The 20,105-nt window shown below is 38.1% G+C and overlaps 2 protein-coding genes across 4 annotated transcripts in view; both read right to left on the bottom strand.

The window, feature by feature from the left end:
* LOC134825247 (dnaJ homolog subfamily C member 27-like) overlaps positions 1–7,638 on the bottom strand; it is a 96,711-nt gene extending 89,073 nt beyond the window's left edge. For all 3 annotated transcript variants that reach the window (XR_010161519.1, XR_010161520.1, XM_063837396.1), the window contains exon 1: positions 7,626–7,638. The gene's annotated coding sequence lies outside the window, so the exon portion shown is untranslated. The remainder of the gene's footprint in view (positions 1–7,625) is intronic.
* Positions 1,034–15,399, bottom strand: LOC134825246 (sodium-coupled neutral amino acid transporter 7-like). The gene is made up of 10 exons (XM_063837395.1): positions 15,299–15,399; positions 14,909–15,012; positions 14,589–14,678; positions 13,768–13,862; positions 13,384–13,495; positions 7,664–7,770; positions 6,481–6,575; positions 5,788–5,921; positions 2,584–2,778; positions 1,034–2,343 (listed from the first exon to the last, which is right to left on the bottom strand). Exons 1-10 carry the CDS (start codon positions 15,385–15,387, stop codon positions 1,955–1,957), a joined length of 1,410 nt encoding a protein of 469 aa, XP_063693465.1. The 5' UTR covers positions 15,388–15,399; the 3' UTR covers positions 1,034–1,954.
* Between the last annotated feature and the right edge of the window lie 4,706 nt (positions 15,400–20,105).

The raw sequence follows: 20,105 nt of genomic DNA, 5'->3' as shown, positions 1-20,105 counted from the left end.
CATTTCTACGTCATTATACTCATATCTTCAAATTATTTGATACATAACAGTGTTGAAAGTCTCAACACTTTTTTTAATACTTTCAACACTACTACAAAACAAATAATTTGAGAATATGAGTATGACGTAAAATCTCAATACGTAATTTATCTATTTAATTTCATTAAAACATTATTTCTGTTCGCTTTTTAATGTAAAGCTTTATTTCAATGATCTTCATATCAATGTTCCTAAACATTACTTTTCGACCGTCCCACAACCTTGACGAAACATCAATAATCAATACCCAACTTAACTATTTGACCCCCAAAATTTTTGATGAACACAACATATTTCCACGGCAGAATCCTAGTTTATTTAATCCTAGACGAAAATGACGAATCATTCCCGTCAGGAAACCACTTCCCTTGACAAATCGTAGAACTCACAGGGTTTTTTCCCTTAAAATTCGTACGGAATTTAGTTTTTTAATTCTAGAACAATCCGAAGTACAAATTTTGAGTAGCTTTGTTTTGAAGTACCCTCCTAGTCCTTACTATGACTGTAATTGCAACCTGGATCTCATTATTTCACCGTGCGGTAAAAATAGTCAGCTCCAGCAACATGTTGAAATATAATCTGTAAATATTATAATACGTCAGTGCAGTTTGGAACATAAAACCGGAATAATATCCCAACGTATAAATCCGAATATTGATATTTTCGTTGACCTAGATATCTTCCACAGAAATTCCGGCCACAACTTACTCAGCAAATTATCGCAAAACGGTGAAAGATTTTTCATTTCTGTCAACATTTCTTTGAAGTGGAAAAAGATTTTATGATGGAGACGGCCAAAGAACGATATTTCAAAAAAATGTGTGACCTTGAAATCACTCCTGAAATATATAAGAAAGGCATGTTTCAATCATCAAATTCCACTTTAAATCTAAATTTGGCTTCACAACTAAATCTAATAATTCTATGCCAATAGATCTGCATACTGGTAGAGGTGAACCTTATTTTTTGTGTCACGTGACAGCGATTAACCAATCAGGTCCCAGAATCACTGTCACAAGAAGTAAGGATTACCTCCATCCAGATAAGTACAACATTTGTAATCAATACCTACTTACTTTTGATTGATCAACAATTAATTACAACTTAATTTACATAGACTTTATTCCACAACAACTTAAAAGGCACGTACATTAAATTTCTCAATCTTTTTTAGCCACATCAATCGACTAATAACCAGTGGGGAACACGTTTTCTGGATATTTCGACGGAAATTTTGCTGAGATGAAGGGTCATGTAACTGAGCGATAAGATTCTCAAACGTACCAGGAATAACCTCGGACATTGATAAAATACACGAAACTAATCCTGACACTAAATTCTCAAGAATTTGGGGCAGTGATAATATTAATTATTTCTGACGTGATTCATTATCAGTTGTTTTTACTGGAACTACAAAATTGTCGTTAGTTGAGACCGTGCCAAAAATGAATACTTCATGACGCAAACGTTGTTCTTCACTTGTTTTATTGAAACGAAACGAACGAAACATACGATTTTTATGATAATGTTAACGATAAATGTGGATAATGTTAACGAAATCATGTGGACTAACTTTTGCGATTCTGTGATTCAAAATAATACTGTGACAATAATTATTGGGGATCTTGGTTTGGCGAAACCATTAAAATAGTTTCCAATCCTGTCTTCTGAACAAAGAGAGTAAAACTCACTTCTTATTCCATCAAAATATTATCCCAGCTGTTTGAGGGTCAGCATATGTATGATATGACAGTGTTCTTTGTCAAATAACCGTTTTTTCCAACCTAAATCCAAGTTTGATCGTACAACTTCATGTAATTCCAAAACTTGACAGAAGGCGTCTTAAGTGCACACACATCAGAGGACTCGGTAATAATTAATTAATTAATCACCAACCATTGATCAGCTACAGCAGTTAAGACAGAGGAACCTGGAATGTCCACCAACTCAACATTCCATCAGGATGTCCCTTCATGTGGTCGTTCACCGTACTAGCCAGATTCAACAGGAACACTATAACACCAAGCGCTACAAAGCACGCACCTACAAACACGTGGGCGTAGTTGCTCTGTCTCCATGCCAACACAGTGATAATGCACCCTGGGTACATGAACATGAAGAGGGCGGCGATGGATCCCACCACGCTTATAACATCTTTGATACCTGTAGCGAACGTGGCGACGGCCGCAGTCACAACGAACCAGATGGCGATGGAGGAGATGCGGAATTTCTCGTTGTTAGGGCGCAGCGGGCGAGATGTGTGTCGGGTTACCTCTGAGACGAAACCTTCCAGAGCAGTGCGACCTAAGGTTGGGGGGATTAATTAGAAGTTGAAAAGGAATTAATTAGAAGTTAATCAGAAGTTAATTAGAACAGCTAAAGACGTTAGGCATACTAAATGAGATTTACAGGATTACGTTATCAAACGAGCAAACAATGACGCTAAGAATTTTAGGAAAACATTTTTACGCCATTTGTCACCAAGAATGTTAATTCAAGACTCATCCTAAGTATCTGAAAAATGCGGAAAAGGCCCCCACCCACCAATAAACAGCACAATAGGGTAAGTCATGCAGATGGCAAGGGTAACGGCTACTCTTCCCACTGTCATGATTATCGAGCCAGACGGAAAACTGAGGATGATATCAGGATCTACCGAGGAACCGTAGATAGCAAATCCAGTGTAGCCGACCACAAGGTAGGAGGTGGTTGCTAGAAACATGGCCACTCCTACGATAACTGAGGAAGGAAGGGTTAGCGGGTGAGATTGTAACCAGGTGGGGGTTAATGTGTGAATATGTTAAGTGAATGAAGTTTGAAAAAAGAACAGTTTGCTATGTATGGAACACAACGAAAATTGATGTGAAAATTGATGGAGAAACCTTTCGGTGTGCTGAGGAAAGTTTGCATAGATATACTGGGGTTGCGACGGCTTATTTCGACTAATTATGACTTATTCTTGATCATTTTGAAGACGACTTAACAGTAGTGTCTGCACATTTCCACTAAAAGGTATCACTATTGTTATATAATAAAAAAGATACTATTTTGACTACTCAATTTGATCTTAGGCTTCCCAGATTTCTAAGTTTTTGTTCGCTGGTTTGTTGGAATGGGGCATGTAATATATGTCCATCAAGGTTCATATCCAATTGGGGATAGAATGGGCAAAACAATAATTGTTTAGAAGATACCTTAGTGAGATTCTTGAAACGAACTACAGAACCTGACAAGTTTCATGGTATAAGGAACAATGAGTCAGATCTGTAGAGAGTTGAGGCAAGACTGGCTACAGTAAGGATTATAACTTATCTCAATTTAAACTTTATTGTCGTTTTTTATTTTGAAGGGATCATAACTTTTTTGGCCATAACTCGGGTTTTCTGATGGTTTGGGACAGGTGCTACTTATTTAACCTTCGAAACACATGCCATCTACCCGGGAACACAAATCGCATGCAGGGCCGAGTAAAGATTTTTGATTTGAATTATAGATTTTCTGGTGTGAGTGCGGCCCTTAGAAGTGGTTCCAGATTGGGTTTAAGGTGCTATTTACTATTTAGTTGTTCATATCATAGTGTCTATAAATACGAGCAGTTTAGTGAGACCTTTGAAAGCTTATTTTCGTAAATTTTACTAATATAAATATTGTAACGTACGTGCGGCGCGCAAAATGCATACACAATCGCATACACGATCCAAGGAAATATCTTCTGATGGCACCCCACTTGGCCACCCCACGCACATGACATGATAGTACATATATTAAATATATGCAGTTACGTACGTACGTTTGCATATATTGCGCGCAAACCACCCAGGGTATGCAGCATGGCAGACGAAATCAAACAGCTCTGGTATTGCGTGGAAGCTTATAAATGACCTTACCAATCGTAAGCCTAAATCTATGTCTCCATTACCTGGATATAGAAACAAGGCAGATCGAGCAAAGGCGTGGACTGACCACTACAGCAAACTGCTTTACAATCCTGCTGACAACATCAGAATGGGTAGCTTTGAAGTCCAAAAGCCAGAACTCCCAATTGAAACGTCACCGTTCTCAGCAGATGAACTATCTACAGCTCTCAAGCAGACAAAGGACACGTACGGTCATGACGGAATTCCTTCTCTGCTGTACAAGTGTGTTGACTTGGACACTACTTTACTATCTTTGTTCAACAACATGCTAGCTACTGGTAAAGCCCCGGAAGAGCTCCTTGTCACTGCCATTCTTCCTATACCCAAAGGAGCTAAAAAGTTCTGTCCTGAAAATAGCAGAGGCATCTCCATCCTCCCTGTTGCCACGAAAATCTACAACAGGCTGCTTCTAAACCGAATCAGGAGCCACATAGAACCTCGCCTCCGATACAACCAGAATGGTTTCCGGCCTGGAAGAGGGACTCGTGAACAGATTCTGGCTCTTAGACGTATCATCGAAGAGGTTGTGAACTTCCAGCTTCCTTGTGTCATCTCCTTTATTGACTTCTCAAAGGCCTTTGACTGCATCTTCAGATCGCATCTTCCCGACATCCTGGCTTCCTACGGCTTTCCTAAAAAAATCATAAAAGCCATTATGTCACTCTACATCAACACCAAGGCTAAAATCATGACCCCTGAAGGTATAACCTTAGAATTCCTTACCAACCTCGGAATTCTCCAGGGCGATGTTCTTGCACCTCTCATTTTTATCATCGTCCTGGATTTCATACTAAGACTAGCAATAGGGCCACGTGATGGGTTTAAAGTTGGAAGTAACTACATTGCTGATTTGGACTTCGCCGATGACCTAGCAACAATTACTGACAGCTTCAGCGAAAATGGCCGCCTTTGCCAAAGCATTTCTGACATAGCAGCCCGTTATGGTCTCCTTATTAACATCGGAAAGACCAAATACATGTCCTATAACATCCCGCGACCTGTCAACTCAGACGATAGAGTCTTTATTAACGGCAACCCTTTAGAAGAAGTTCATGACTTTAAGTACCTTGGATCCTTTATAGCCTCAACAAGCAGAGACATCAATGTCAGGAAAGGCCTCGCATGGAAAGCTTTACAGAGTCTAGATGCTTTTTGGAAATCTAATATGTCCAGGAAGATCAAGACTAAGATTTTTCGAACTGCAGTAGAACCTGTTCTGCTGTATGGTGCAGAAACCTGGACTCTTAAAAAGGCTGATATCAGAGCACTAGACGGTGTTTATACTAGAATGCTACGAAGGGTCTTTGGTATCTCATGGAAATCACATACACCTAACTCCGTTCTTTATGGAAAGATTCCATCGGTGACAGATACTATAAAGACACGAAGACTTCGTTTTGCAGGACATGTCTACCGTCTACAGGACCAACCTGCTCAACAACTCCTTTTCTGGCAACCATCCTATGGCCAGCGTTATCGAGGACGACCACATAAGACCTTCCCGGACGTCCTACTTGAAGACACTGGAATGGAACCTGACCAGCTGCGTTTACTCATGTGTGATAGGGATAAATGGAGAGAAGCGTTGACACGAAACTCGTTCCAGATTTCATCTGGATCGACCTAGGCAGGTAGGTAGGCGCGCTATAAATTTGAAACATGCGTGCGCGCCACATATATCTCAAAAGAGTACGCGCGCGTTCCTGATATTCCGCAAATAGTGGACGGACAGTGGCAATAATATGAAAAACAACTCAACCCAGAAAAGTTTAAAATACACGGCAAACAAAAAGAATTGTTTCAAAAAGTAAGGCACTTCATGCAAGCTTACCCATATATTTGTTAATAGATCTTCCAGCCAGTTCAGCGTACAGTGGGACAGATGTCATGTGACATTGGTATGCGAATGACATGCTTGGTAACACACTTAGTATGGTGAGAGGGTCTGTATTGGCCGGTGGATACCTGAGAGATATATTACTTTAGGTTATGCTGTTATGAAAAAAGGGAGTAAAATGACATTTAACAGTCTCAAGGCTATTCTTAATTCAAGTCAAAGTAAAGTAAAGGTAAAGTAAAATTTATGACATCACATCATCACACATGTCTACAAAATATCATCGCACTATGTAAAAAAATATATGTGTACAATAAATATTTCCCCACTAACCAACTTTAATTATTTATCAATACAATATTTTTAGATTTGTCAAAACATAATCCCACAAAACAAATTCAAGTAGAATGTAGATAACTATTTATAAATAGATAATAAATTAGCAATTCATAACTATTTATTAACAAATGAAATTCAGCCTGATAGAACAGATTTATTTTGTGCTACTACAAAGAAACAAATTGCAAATGTTTTAAAAGTCTTTAAAACTCTTTTAAATATAACATTGATCTGGATTCTGGTGAACAATATTTGTTCTGACACGTGACAGTGATTCTTAGTTTTGATTGATTAATCTCTGTCACGTGTACAAAATATCACACAAATAAGATAAATTAACAACGTTACCACAGGTTAACAGGTGTCCTCTGTTCCGTAGTTAGGTACTCAACAAATACTGCTGCCACTAAGTAGAACACACTGGCTACAGAGAAGAAACTTACCTGCGATAATTAATTACATAACTAATTTTATAATTAATTACATAAAATTACATAAAATAACATCAAGAAACTTACGATAATTAATTAATTCATCATTTATTCATCATCATTAATTCATCATGAATATAATGACATAAAAGATGTGAATACAGGTAAGAACTGAGAAGGTGAGGCATATTTTTTGACATGTGACAGCAATTAACCAATCAGCTTTCACTATTGACCAATCAAAACCCAGAATTAATGTCACATGTCAACAAAAATATGCCTCACCTCCCCACCAGAATCCACATTTATTGGTATAAACATAACTGAACTGGTTTTGTTGACTTTTCTATTGATCTATTAAGTACAGGGTGGACCAGAACTAACGTAACACCAAAACTATAACACTCTAATATACTCTAACCCTGGAGCACACTTAATTTGCCACACATATCTCAACATCGCTAATTATTCTGGCCCGCCCAGCTAAATTCCATAAGATCACCGCATTTTATACCACATTAAGTACGTCCCACATTAGGAGACTACACAATCTCTGTGATGGAAACGCACATTAATCTGCACAATGTTTACATCTGCTGCTCTGCTGTGTTATTAAGCTAGTGGACTTTAGTTTTGCTGTTGTGTTGAGGGGTTTTATTGTGTTTGGGGCTTGAAGTTGGTAGCATGTGGTAACTTTAATACCTGTGGTAACTTGAAAACCTGTGGTAACATGGTAACAAGTGGTAACTTGAAAACATGTGGTAACTTAGTAACTTGGTAACATGTGGTAACTTGAAAACCTGTGGTAATTTATTAACTTGGTAATATGTGGTAACTTGAAAACTTTTAGTAACTTAGTCACTTGGTAACATTTGGTAACTTGGTAATTTGAAAACCTGTGGTAACTTATTAACTTGGTAATATGTGGAAACTTGAAAACTTGTAGTAACTTAGTCACTTGGTAACATGTGATAACTTGGTAACATGTGGTAACTTGGTAACTGGAAAACCTGAGTGACTTCGAACTAAGAATAGCTCATAAAAAATATTGACTACAAACACTACAAATTATTTATCTATTATAATTAAATGGAACTCACATAACCGAAAGCGCTGATGTTCTTGAACCAGATAACGGGAAGTATAACCACGATACTGGCTACTGGAATTAGAAAGTGCCTGTCACAGTAGTATTCGTGTGTCTCAACTAGGAGGGGTGTTATTTCAATGGATAATTAATCAATTAATTAATTAAATAATGACAGAGGCAACTTCATGTAGGTGCGGTAACATTTTGCAAATAGTGCGATCCCAAACCTCAAACCTGTCTTAAATGCTGTGCCGCAAATTTGGAGGAAAAAACACCGTGATTAAGCTGGAAAATTCGCCCAATTTGCAGCCTTTAGGTACTCTCAGGTCTGATTAATTAACAGCGTAGTATATAACTTTGCATCATACGATTGTTTAGTTTAACACATCAAATAACTCACAAGGTTTTGAAATGTATTATAATTTACAGAGTTTCCTGACAATTCAAGATATAAATTCTAGAACTATCCTCATGGAAGTTTTTACAATTATATGTAAAAGAGCCAATATGTTTTATGTTGCCATGGGGTGGCAAGTCATTCATCACAGCCCGCTAATTCCACTGCCCCATAATATAATCTTAACGTTACCTAAGTGACTCAATTTCAATCTGTTAAGGGATTACGATCCAGCTTGAGGAGTTAGTCATATGATTCATCCTTTTTGTTTTTCAATTATCGATAGTATCATGTAATCATGTAATATAGTAATATCATCATTGCATAGTATCTGATAATATGTATATTAAAATTAACTTTCTGGTGATTTCTTTTTTTGGAGGAAATACTGTTCTATGTATTTTCTCCTGGTTTTCAAAAGTAACACTTTCTTTCCTTATCATGGGTATTTTCCCTAAATCGTTTGTGTTTTAGGATCAATAATATAAAAAGATGATGTGGGACATACACTGAAGATCAATAACCAAGAGAGCAGAAAGGCAGCATATATATCTAGATAGAAACATCTTGATATATATATCTAGATATCATCTTCCACAAGAAACATCTTGATATCCTCCCACCCTCGTCCCTCATCTACAAAATGTCCCCAGACTCTCTCATCATTGTCATTCGTAGTGGACAAGTAATGACACTCCGTCTTGACGAACTCATTTTAGGGGATCTCGTGCTAGGCTTTGATGAGAAGACCCAAGAACCAGCTTTCTCCAAACTGATACTTTGGGCGGAGACAGATTTCCGGGGTAGTATTAAGTACACTCTCCTTGAGTTGGAGGATGGAACTAAACTGATGGTTAAAGGAGATCAGCTTATTGTTGTACGAGGTCCAGATATTCACATTCCACAGCCAGATCTCATCATACCGGGGGTGGTTGAAGATGATGACGTCACAGTGATGGGTGATGACGTCACAACGCTGGGTGAGGGTACTCCTAAGTCAGGGAGTGCCACGCCACTGCCGGATTATGATAGTGAAGATGATGAACCACCGGACTATGATGCTATATCAATTGCTGGTTCAGTCGCACCATCAGTCGCACCATCAAGAAGTTCACGTGCACAATCAAGACGTTCACGTGCACAATCAAGAATTTCACTTGCACAATCAATAGCTGGAACTGTAGTATCAGCAGCTGGAACTGCACTATCAACAGACAACGTCTCACAAACCTCGGAAGCCCCGTTACTTCCACCAAAACCCCCAGATATCATCATCCCCCAACCTGACATTGTCCTGACGTCATCAAACTTTGTCATGACAAAAACACTTCAACCAGGAGACATCCTCTACAAAAGGAACGTGGGCTACATAGAACTTAAAGAGATAACTCCGGTTACACAGAAAGGGTTTTGTAGACCTATAACAACGTCAGGAACAATCTTGATTAACAATGTTGCAGTGAGCTGCTATCACAACCTTAAAGAGAAACCCATAACGGGAGATAAAGTATTTTCAGCACAAGAGCAAGGGAGGGTAGGCTACGCTCCTCTGGTGTTTTTCAGGAGGTTTTTTAAAGGGAATGTTGCGCATCTCGACCCGATGGATGAACCAGAGGAACCACATTGTTACGGGGTCCTGTTTAACAAGATATTCAGAGATAAGAAATAACGACTGGGGGGGGGGGGGGGGGGCGGCGGCGGCAAGCTGATTGGTTATAAGTTATGACTGAGCGGGTTCATTGTATTTCATTTACGCTCTCTTTAACTGCGACACTGGATCTTGGCCGAAGGCCAGGTTGCAATAGTATTAAGAAAATAAAAAAATAAATATTCTAATTTTATTGACATATTATACATACGTATCATATAAATGTAGACTGTACAACTATGATTCGTTTCCAAATAATATTGTTGTTCCTGTTTGTTTACCATATTTTATTTATCTGTTAATAATCGGATAATATCACTTTTATCTTATTTGGTATTTTTTGATTTTATGAGACCCGTGTTTGTTTTCAACTCTTTGCTCCGATGAGGACTGCAAGGTCAAAAGGAAATCGCGGCACGTGCGGAATCGCGATTTTTCCCATTCTCCGCGACAAATTTGTTAAGTGAGATTTGAAACAAAGGAACAATGAGAACATTGATCAATTGTTAAGACAATTAATCTATATTATAACTTTATAACATACCTTTGCGAACACAATATGGACAAAAACTCATGAAGGTTAAAGAAATATTTCTACGAACATGATGAACGTGATAGTGAAAAACTTATACAAAGGATGCCATAATGCTGGCAAGGGGGTGATGCAACGACCATTAATGACCATTAATGACCATTAATGACCATTAATGACCATTAATGACAATGTCAGTTTTGCTAAAATTTCAAATACTGACATTAATGGTCATGTTTTTTTCCGCACTTCCTGGAACAAGAAGGACGGACACGAGGACCACTTAGAACCTACCTAAAGTTAACTAACAATAAGTAGACGGTACTTTACATCTTGGAAGGGGATGAAAAGTTAATTTTACAACTTTCTCAAACACTGATATTACTACATATTACAACTAACCCAATTATACCATAACAACAACATTCTCCCAATCTAAACTTATTATTGAACCATCCTGGGTCTTCACCCAACACTGGGAAGACATATCGTGCTCAATACAGATCGCCACCGCAGGTCTTCTCTCTCCCGACCGAGCATTTCCTTTTCTTTGTGATGCTTTAGATGTCTTAACAGATATAGAAAGCACTTTGCCCTGCACAACCGTGCGCCTTCTTTTTTCATCCTTGCCTGTTATGAGTATACCAGTTATTGTTCCACCAACTTGCACCTCTTGAGCGTTGCATAGCTCTGGTTCTGCTAAACCTTTACAGACTGGGCGATACAACCCAATACTTGTATCCAAGGCAAGACCAAAAAATCTTTTCCTTCGGCTTTTCGCACCAAAGTTGGTCTTGCCTTGGTTACAATATTTGGTCACGACCTTAGTGGAGCTATCAACCAGCTCTTCGTCCTCATAATCAGAAAAATTGTCTTCACTCTCATGGTCTGATTCATCATCTGATTGTTGTTCACTACCATATGAGAGTGGAAATTGGAGACTCCGCCGTCTTTCAGAAATAACATTTCCATTATCACCTGAAAGATACGAACTTCCATAACTAGAAGAGGAAACAAAGAGTTCCTCTCCAATCTTGGATCCTCTTTTTAAGCTTTGGATTATAAGGTTACTCATCTTGACCGAACCTCCAAAATCAACAGCAATCTTTTTCTCTGGATGTTTGCTCCACTCAGAACGAAAGAGTGTCTTCCCCCGGGTATAAGCGGTTTTATGAACACTTGTACCACATTCAACATCAAGCGTATTCTCCACCTCTAATAGTCGGTTGTAACAACCCATGGCTTCAGGGACTCTTGTAGAGTCGATTTGTGTGCGTCTACCAGAGTGCCGTCCAACCCTGATTCGAGCGAAGAGTTGTTCATTTTGATCAGACGATAAAAACCACGGTACTACTGGTGCTTTGGGGTGATTACAAATCAAGTCGACAAAATACAAGACAAGTCCGTTAGCTGCGGTTATTAAGTCTTTGAAGCTTTCTCTAGTTATGAAGTTCTCGCTGGTATTTAATTTCTTCGAGTGTTCTCCCCACAGAGTGAAGAACGCGAAAACAGTCCACGCATTTTCAGCTCTTTCTGAAACAGTCAGCGATTTGTCATAAAACGCTGCCAGGAGCAAAAACCCGGCCTTAAGATAGGCCGAGAGGCTCAGAAATCCTGCTTGTTTTAGAACATCCCATGTAGCCGTTAGCTCTGCAGCACACTGCGGGTTTTGTCTATCAGAGTGCTGCAGAGTTGTAAGGGATACAGAGTCTCTGAATTCTTCACTTTCCGTAGCGAGTTTAAGAATCATCCCCCAGTTTAGGGTGAATTTCGTGTCTTCGATCGAATCAGAATCGGCCATTATGATGAATCTAGTACTGAGGTAATGGAGACAGTTAACCAGTTTTTTCAACTCATGACAGATGTCCTGCATGGGAAAGTCTCCTGTTTTGTTGAAGTAAAATACTGGCGGGTACTCCAACTTCGACAGCTCGCTCTGACTGGCTGTTTTGATCCGTTCATCTGTATTGACCTAAGCCGCTGATCTCCGTACGAAACATGATTTCTCCCCTCAATTAGATTTAGTCAAGGCTACTGCCAGATATTTCAAAATTTGAGATATCTTATGACCATTAATGACCATTAATGACCATTAATGACCATTAATGACCATTAATGACCATTAATGACCATTAATGACCATTAATGACCATTAATGACCATTAATGACAATGTCAGTTTCGGAAAAATCTCAAATACTGACATTAATCATGGTCGTTGCATTACCCCCGCTGGCAACATGCCGCAACCTCTAAGTAGCCACCTCTAAGTCGTACACACAAACCAACTAGCAAGTCATTACCCTACAAACCAGTCTACCCCTAATTCATAATTCTATTCGTGCAAATACATTATCTTTTGCTGCGATTTTCGCCACGATTTCGCCTAATTTGGCTTGTCGCGGCGCCGCGATTTTTGGCCTAAATAATCGCGATTTTCTTTTGTCCTGAGGAGAGAAAGTTTTTTTGAGGGGAGCCGCTCAGACATAGGCACCGTATTGTGTAAATTATTTAGTTGTATCTACAATATCTTTGCCGCATAGGAGCGGGGTAGTAAATACTATGTTTTGTTTCCGTAACCGAACAAATTAAATAAATTTTATGAACGACTCATAATATTATCGATAGATTAACAAGCAAATTGATTAATCAATGGACTAGTCAATCAACTAATTCATCGACCACTTAATTAATTAAGCAAATATGAACCTGTAGCATTATTAACGTATAAGTAACGTATTAGAAACGTATTAGAAACGTATTAGTAACGTATTAGTAACGTATTAGTAACGTATTAGTAACGTATTAGTAACGTATTAGTAACGTATTAATAACGTATTAGTAACGTATTAATAACGTATTAGTAACGTATTAATAACGTATTAGTAACGTATTAGTAACGTATTAGTAACGTATTAGTAACGTATTAGTAACGTATTAGTAACGTATTAGTAACGTATTAGTAACGTATTAGTAACGTATTAGTAACGTATTAATAACGTATTAGTAACGTATTAATAACGTATTAGGAACGTATTAGTAACGTATTAGTAACGTATTAGTAACGTATTAGTAACGTATTAGTAACGTATTAGTAACGTATTAGTAACGTATTAGTAACGTATTAGTAACGCATTAGTAACGTATTAGTAACCTGTAGTATTTGTAACGTAGAAACAGACTTCCTGCAGCATATCTCCAACAGTTACCATGTAAGCAATGTTTGATCCAGAACAGTAGAGAATGAGAGCTACTTGGGCTGTTAACTGAGAGGTAATTAGTAATAATTAATTAAATAATTTAATTAAATAATTTAATAATCAACTTACATCAAATTAGTTTATACATTTACACATTAAAAATAAGATAATTTTAAGGGTAATTTTTCATTAAACTTGAAGAAATAATTTCCTCATTTTATTTTCTCTAACCAGCAGTTTATCATTCCGGTCAATCTGTTTCAGTCCCAACTTCAGCTAACTTTTAATTATTAAACAACTGAATTACTAAACGAGTTAATTATTATCATCTCACTCACCAGAACTTTAAATCCACATATCTTTCCTATAAGTTCGTGATAGCTAGCAGAATCAGTAAGATCCACCGTTTTAGCGAGCACTATGTGCGTGGTACCTTAGGGAGGAGGATTAAGATATCACAGATGATCTGTTGTACACCCAATGACAATTTATCTACTCAAAGTGCTGTTTCAGTTCCATTTATAGATTCACACAGCTATTAATTACGTAATTAACTTATTAAGTTAATAGTCCATGATTTGTAGATTGGGGTTCTCACTAATATTACGACATTCCAGCATGCCAGACTATCAACAGCTGTTGTAAAACTAAACGTTAGCTTGGTAACATTATACCACAGCACATGATAAAATAAGAGTGACGGTAAGGAATGTGATACTTCACTCCCAGCGTACTTCTACGTACACGGTATCGTATTCTACTGTAATTCATAGATAAAATCATTTCAGATGTCACGTCTAATGTCAACGTTAAGAGTACAACATTGTTGCAGCACGGTTGTGTTTAATCAATATAGCACAACACATTCAAATCTTAAAGGTAGTTGGTGCACTGACGGGGGGATCATGTACCTGACCCCCCCGGCACTGACTGGGGATCATGTACCTGACCCCCCCCCCCCCCCCCCCCCCCCGGCACTGACGGGGGATCATGTATCTGATCCCCCCGGCACTGATCGGACTGCCGTTGAGAGCTAGATACGGCCCGGTAAGAGTCTGATAAAATTCATCTAAGATTCGATCAAGAGTCGGCAAAGAGTCAGCTAAGAATCAGCTAAGAGTCGGTTAGTACATTTCCCAAACTGTAACAACTAACATACCAGCACATATAAGTAGGAATACTAGCAGTAGAAACGCTGTGATTAGTCCTACTTTACTGAACATGTACGGAAACTCTAAAACTCCTGCACCTGTGAAAAAATAAATTGTATTATAAAGTAAGTAAAATAATAAACGTAAGCAAATTAAAAAAACGATACTTTTATAACGACATCTCAGCTGAAAATTAAACCAAATAAGAGTAAATTTATTTAGGCCCAAAATAGTCATATAAGGTGGGGATTTAAAATTCACTTTTATATATATAATAAGGTAAGGTAGACTTACTTAGTTTTAAAACGTAAAGATAAATGAAAATTACCAAGTACAGCGTTCATCAAGATAAAGATACCCCCAACCATGGAGCCTCCCCTCGATCCTTCACTTGAGATGGAAGCATCTGTTTGGGTCGATATCTCGACTGACCTGCAGAGGGTAACAGTTATATTTTTAATATAAAACAATTATTTTAATAAAACAATTATTTGGTTTTAAGTTTGGTTTTTATGAAAAGTTATTACATCTAAATGCTGTTGAGAAGGTGCACCATAATTTTTTCAAATTATAATGATAAATGTGATTGTAAAACCAGATACACAACACAATATTTTCAACCATTTTCTTGAATCTTGGTAGATATGGTAGTAATTAGTAAACTCAAAGTTTTAGAATTTTGATTTTGAGTAAAAATAAAATGTAACAAATTGCTCACCTGGAAGTGAGAAGGTCAGGTTGGTGTGACATTAGTGAGTCAGTGTCCTCGTCCAGTGTAACATATTTATTGGCAGCTGGCCCGCTCATTCCCTATATTATGCGGATAGTTAGAGGTCACACGTGACAGTCACACGTGATAAATGTTGGTAATAACACGTGATAAATGTTGGTAATAACAAGTGATAAATGTTGGTTATAACACGTGATAGATGTTGGTAATAACAAGTGATAAATGTTGGTAATAACACGTGATAGATGTTGGTAATAACAAGTGATAAATGTTGGTTATAACACGTGATAGATGTTGGTAATAACACGTGATAAATTTAGGTAATAATACATGATTAATGTTGGTAATAACACGTGATAGATGTTGGTAATAACAAGTGATTAATGTTGATTATAACACGTGATAGATGTTGGTAAATGTTGGTAATATTAATGAAGTTAGATCATGAGTAAAAGTTCTGTAAAACATGAATAGATTAAAAACTATAAAAATATTGCGAATAATAGAGACATTGGGAAATCAAACATTCGGAATAATATTAAAAACATAGATATATATTCTCATCTAACATATTATCCTGAGTATAAAAAATAATACAGTACAGTGCTAGGTATTTATGATTATTGGTAATGAAATTAAAATAAATACGGGGGGGGGGGGGGGGGGGGGGGGGGGGGGAGGGGGCTTACTCTGACTGGGAAAATCCAGCACTAATTGGTCATTCAACTAATATTCAGAAATAATATTGGAATTTAGGTCGAGGAACTTACGGGTACATGAACCCCACAATATAGGTGGCCCCCAGAATATAGGTCATGTTAGTGTATACAGTTCTAACCAAGATAAGCGATACTAATGGGATCTGTTACTGCTAGGTTGGAGTAAAACATGTAACTAATGTTTCTGGATAAGAATTTTGGACCTACATGAGGTATTTTGGTATATTTGGTCATGACAGCGAAAGATTTAAACGATGTTGTCATTTTCTAGAGGGGTAAATATGGCGAAAAATGGTCATGACAAAAATCTGTCCAACACATGCCATTAAGACTACTGGTATGAGTATAAGTATTATTTTAAGCTATCTTTTCATCGAGACATCTGCAAACTGACAATTTGGAAAAAAGTTATGGCCACCACAATTTTACGGGCCCCCAGAATATAGGTCTAATGGAGGTGCGGAGACATGTTGATGGCAAGGTCGTAGAGACATGAGACCTTGACCAATTTTAACCTTTCTATCACGTTTATATTAGACTAAATTGCTTTCGGGGCCCTATCTAGACGTTTAAAGGTCAAAAATGGCAATTTTAAGAATTTTGCCTGTATAAGGGCCTCGAAAAATAAGGGCGTGGCCCGTGGGTCCAGATTCCGATGGAGTTGAGCCACGAAATTTTTCAAGGCAGTATTTTAGCCAAGGCATCAACTAATAAGCTTGGACCCAGAGCGATTGGATCAACTTCGGTTTTTATGAACCAACCTAACGGGTATATGGCCCCCAGAATATAGGTTTTAAAAAAAAATAGCGACCAAGATTCTGCATTTTCTCTGTCACCCTGAGCATTGAGGAATGTGGGGTAGTGTTGAGAAACAGTTAAAGAACATATGCTGAAGGCCTGAAGAGATGGCATCATCAAAATGTATGAAGATGGAGTATTTGAGGACGATTTTTGCATACCTATATTCTGGGGGCCATAGTTTTTGGTTTTTTGTTATTAAGTATACTCTAAACCATTTCAATTTAGTATCTTGAGCCATTGGCATCATCAATACAGTCTCAGCAACATATTCTGACTGCATATAACTGTCTGTGACAATTTTAGAAAAACTTAGGAACAGATGTTTGGACCTATATTCTGGGGGCCCTGTTAAAAAATGGTATTTTTACAGGTGAAAAAAGTGCACTTAAAAACCTAATAATTATTTTCAACTACCCAAGAAACATTTAAAGGGTTATTATGTACATATTTACACCCCTAAACATGCTTAGAAGTAGTTTTAACACCTGTTTCTAAGTGCTCAAAAAACGACCTATATTCTGGGGGTCATATACCCGTAGCTGAAATTTGAAAATGTCCTGTCAGTAGGACATTTTCATAAGAGAAAAGACTTCAGACACAGATTGCATCTATCAGTTTATTGAACTACCTCATCATAACTGGTTCTATCCAGAACTATTGTTTGTCCACTTGCTTGGCTAGTACTAGGTGAAGATAGTAACATATTTACTTTTTACTGTAGATTTTCTGATCTAGACTGTAGCTTTAGTAAACTCTGAAAGACACAGAGTGCAGTTAAATCATGAAAAAAAGTTGATTTTGCTCAGTACAGTTTTAATTGTTAATGATTGAGCATTGTGATCTTCAGGCGTATGTTGTTAATAATGTCTTATTCAATATTATTAGTCACAGGTCTTCGTTCATTAACCCACGATAATGATATCACATCCTTAAAGATGGTTCACACTCGATCACAGAAATTATACGCTACAATAAATCAAATTTTAATGTTTAAATTTAAATGTAGCTGCCATTAGCTCATATAGTAGTAACGATCAGATGACTGATGATAGACTATCAACTGTCATAGTAAAAAACCACAGTAGATCCAATAATATTACGATTAAACCAGATGAATTGTCAATGTAAACTGTCTCACCTTGCAGCCCTTCAGTTAAACAAAAATTTCAATTTTATGCCATTTATTACAGATAAGACAAGTTTACAATAAATCAATTTGATATTTAACGGAATACTAATTCAATGTGCAGTATGGTTGTCACTCTTTAAATAGATTAGATATAGGTTGACGGGGCAAAGGAGTGTGCGTGCTGTTCGCTATTGCTCACACCAAACGGCAACCTTTGTAAAAATATGTATGGTGGTATTAGTTTACACATTGGTGTAGCATTAGCCTCTAAGTATGCACAAATTATGAGTACTGAACTGTGACAATAGATATAGGTTCAGGCAGCTATTTTAAAACCAATACAGCTTTCTGTAAATATGTGATGAAAATATATGTTTTAAAAAGAGCTGCACCATCAAAACTTGTTATATTCGGTTCAGCATCTACTGAAGTAGTTTAATTTAAATCGAATCATTTGATCTAGGATTTATTTACCCGTTGCATAATTATGCAATATACAATTAGTGCGTTTTCCCTTAAATCACTGGTGAGTGAATTAGTAGCGCTGTTTTTGGTTTACTCAAGCTTTCTTCGGTAATTTAACTTTTGCAGTACCCCCAATGACATGTGCCATCCACAATAAACTCACTAATTGGTCATTGAATGAAAATTCAATCAAAACAATAAAATTTTAGTAGAGAAAAGCTAAAATCTGAAAATCTCGATAAATAAAAACTTAAAAGATATTTATAATGTTTTAAATTAAAGTATTTTGTGGATATTCATCTTTTAGATTTTTTGTCTGCAATTAACAATATACGGTATTACATAAAACTTTGAAGCGCGATGCGTTACTGTGCCTGGCTAGATCGGCGAGATGCGCTACTGTGCCGCGCCGAGCTGCCTTGATTGACGATGTCAATCCTTCGCATCTCGCCGATCTGCTTACGATCTGCTACAACGAGCTGCCATGAATTGACATCGTCAATTAACATAAAACTCTAATCTCAAGCTAGCTGTTATAACTCTAACCTTGTAGGTTTACAACCTACCAGGACGCGCGCCGAGTTGGACTCGTCGACGGTCCAATATATGGAACAGATTACGAGTATCACCCGTTAACTTTGTAGCGCGATGCACTACTGGGTCGCGCCGCGCATCAAATAATTCTTCTCGCAACCACTTCGGTAGATCGGCAAAATGCACCACTGTGCCTCACCGAGCTGCGAAGGATTGACATCGTGAATCAACCGTTAACTCTAACCATAACTCAGAAATTATTCATAACCCTAACTAAAACCCTAATTGCTAACCCGAGCCCTAAACAATCCACATACATAATCGAATTTTTTTTCAACAAACCTGTGATCACGTTATCAAAATAGTTTTTGCCCATAACTTTCTAAGGAGGCATTTATAAAACGCCGCCGTTTCAACGCAAACTTTGTAGCGCGATGCACTACTGGGTCGCGCGTGCGCATCCAATAATGCTTCTCGCAACCAGATCGGCGAGATGCGAAGGATTGACATCGTGAATCAACGCAAACTATGATCATTTTTACCTGGTACGCCAGTTTTGTGCGCGGCGCTCTTTTCGAGCTTCGCTTGAACGTGAAAGAAACAAGCAATAAGTTTCACTAAGTCCCCCTTTATAATATCGTTTTTACGACACAGGGGGAGCCGCGCACTCGTGCGCGGTGGGTAATACAACGTTCACCTAGCCATGAGTCTACGCATACTGCGTGACGCGCTTGTTTCTTGGAGGCCAGGACTTCGCCGCTTCGACGCGCCGCGCGAACTAGCATTCTTGCTTTGCATCGTCAATTACCTGGGGACCTCAGGCTATCATGTTCATTAACATTTGATAGAGATTCGGCGGAATGACAGGCTGAGCGCGGCCCAGTAATTCGTCGATTGTTGAATGTTGCTTTGCTTCGCAGAGCAACGATCTTGATGGGTTGACATCGTTAATCTTACTAGGCATGAACATGGTAGCCTGCGGTCCCCAGGTAACGTCAATCAAGTTTGTTTTACACCTCCTGTGCCGCCTTCGCACTTCGGCGGTCGCGCGCTATATTATACTACAAGCGAGAGGGCTTTGGATAAAGCAACATATAACTTGTATCACGTGGTGACCCCCACTGTCGCGGGGGAGCCGCGCACTTCG

This window comes from Bolinopsis microptera, chromosome 13, assembly GCF_026151205.1.
Source record: "Bolinopsis microptera isolate Bmic1 chromosome 13, MBARI_Bmic_1.0, whole genome shotgun sequence".
Classification (NCBI taxonomy): Eukaryota; Metazoa; Ctenophora; class Tentaculata; order Lobata; family Bolinopsidae; genus Bolinopsis; species Bolinopsis microptera.
Note: the sequence above shows the minus strand (reverse complement) of the source record. Positions and strands in the feature narration are given on the sequence as shown.

Coding starts and splice junctions, on each gene's coding strand:
- LOC134825246 (XM_063837395.1), bottom strand. CDS start 15,387: ATGAGCGGGCCAGCTGCCAATAAATATGTTACACTGGACGAGGACACT. Junction 13,863..14,588: donor ATTCCTACTTATATGTGCTG/GTATGTTAGTTG, acceptor CTCCTCCCTAAG/GTACCACGCACATAGTGCTC. Junction 2,344..2,583: donor CCCTATTGTGCTGTTTATTG/GTGGGTGGGGGC, acceptor CCCCAACCTTAG/GTCGCACTGCTCTGGAAGGT.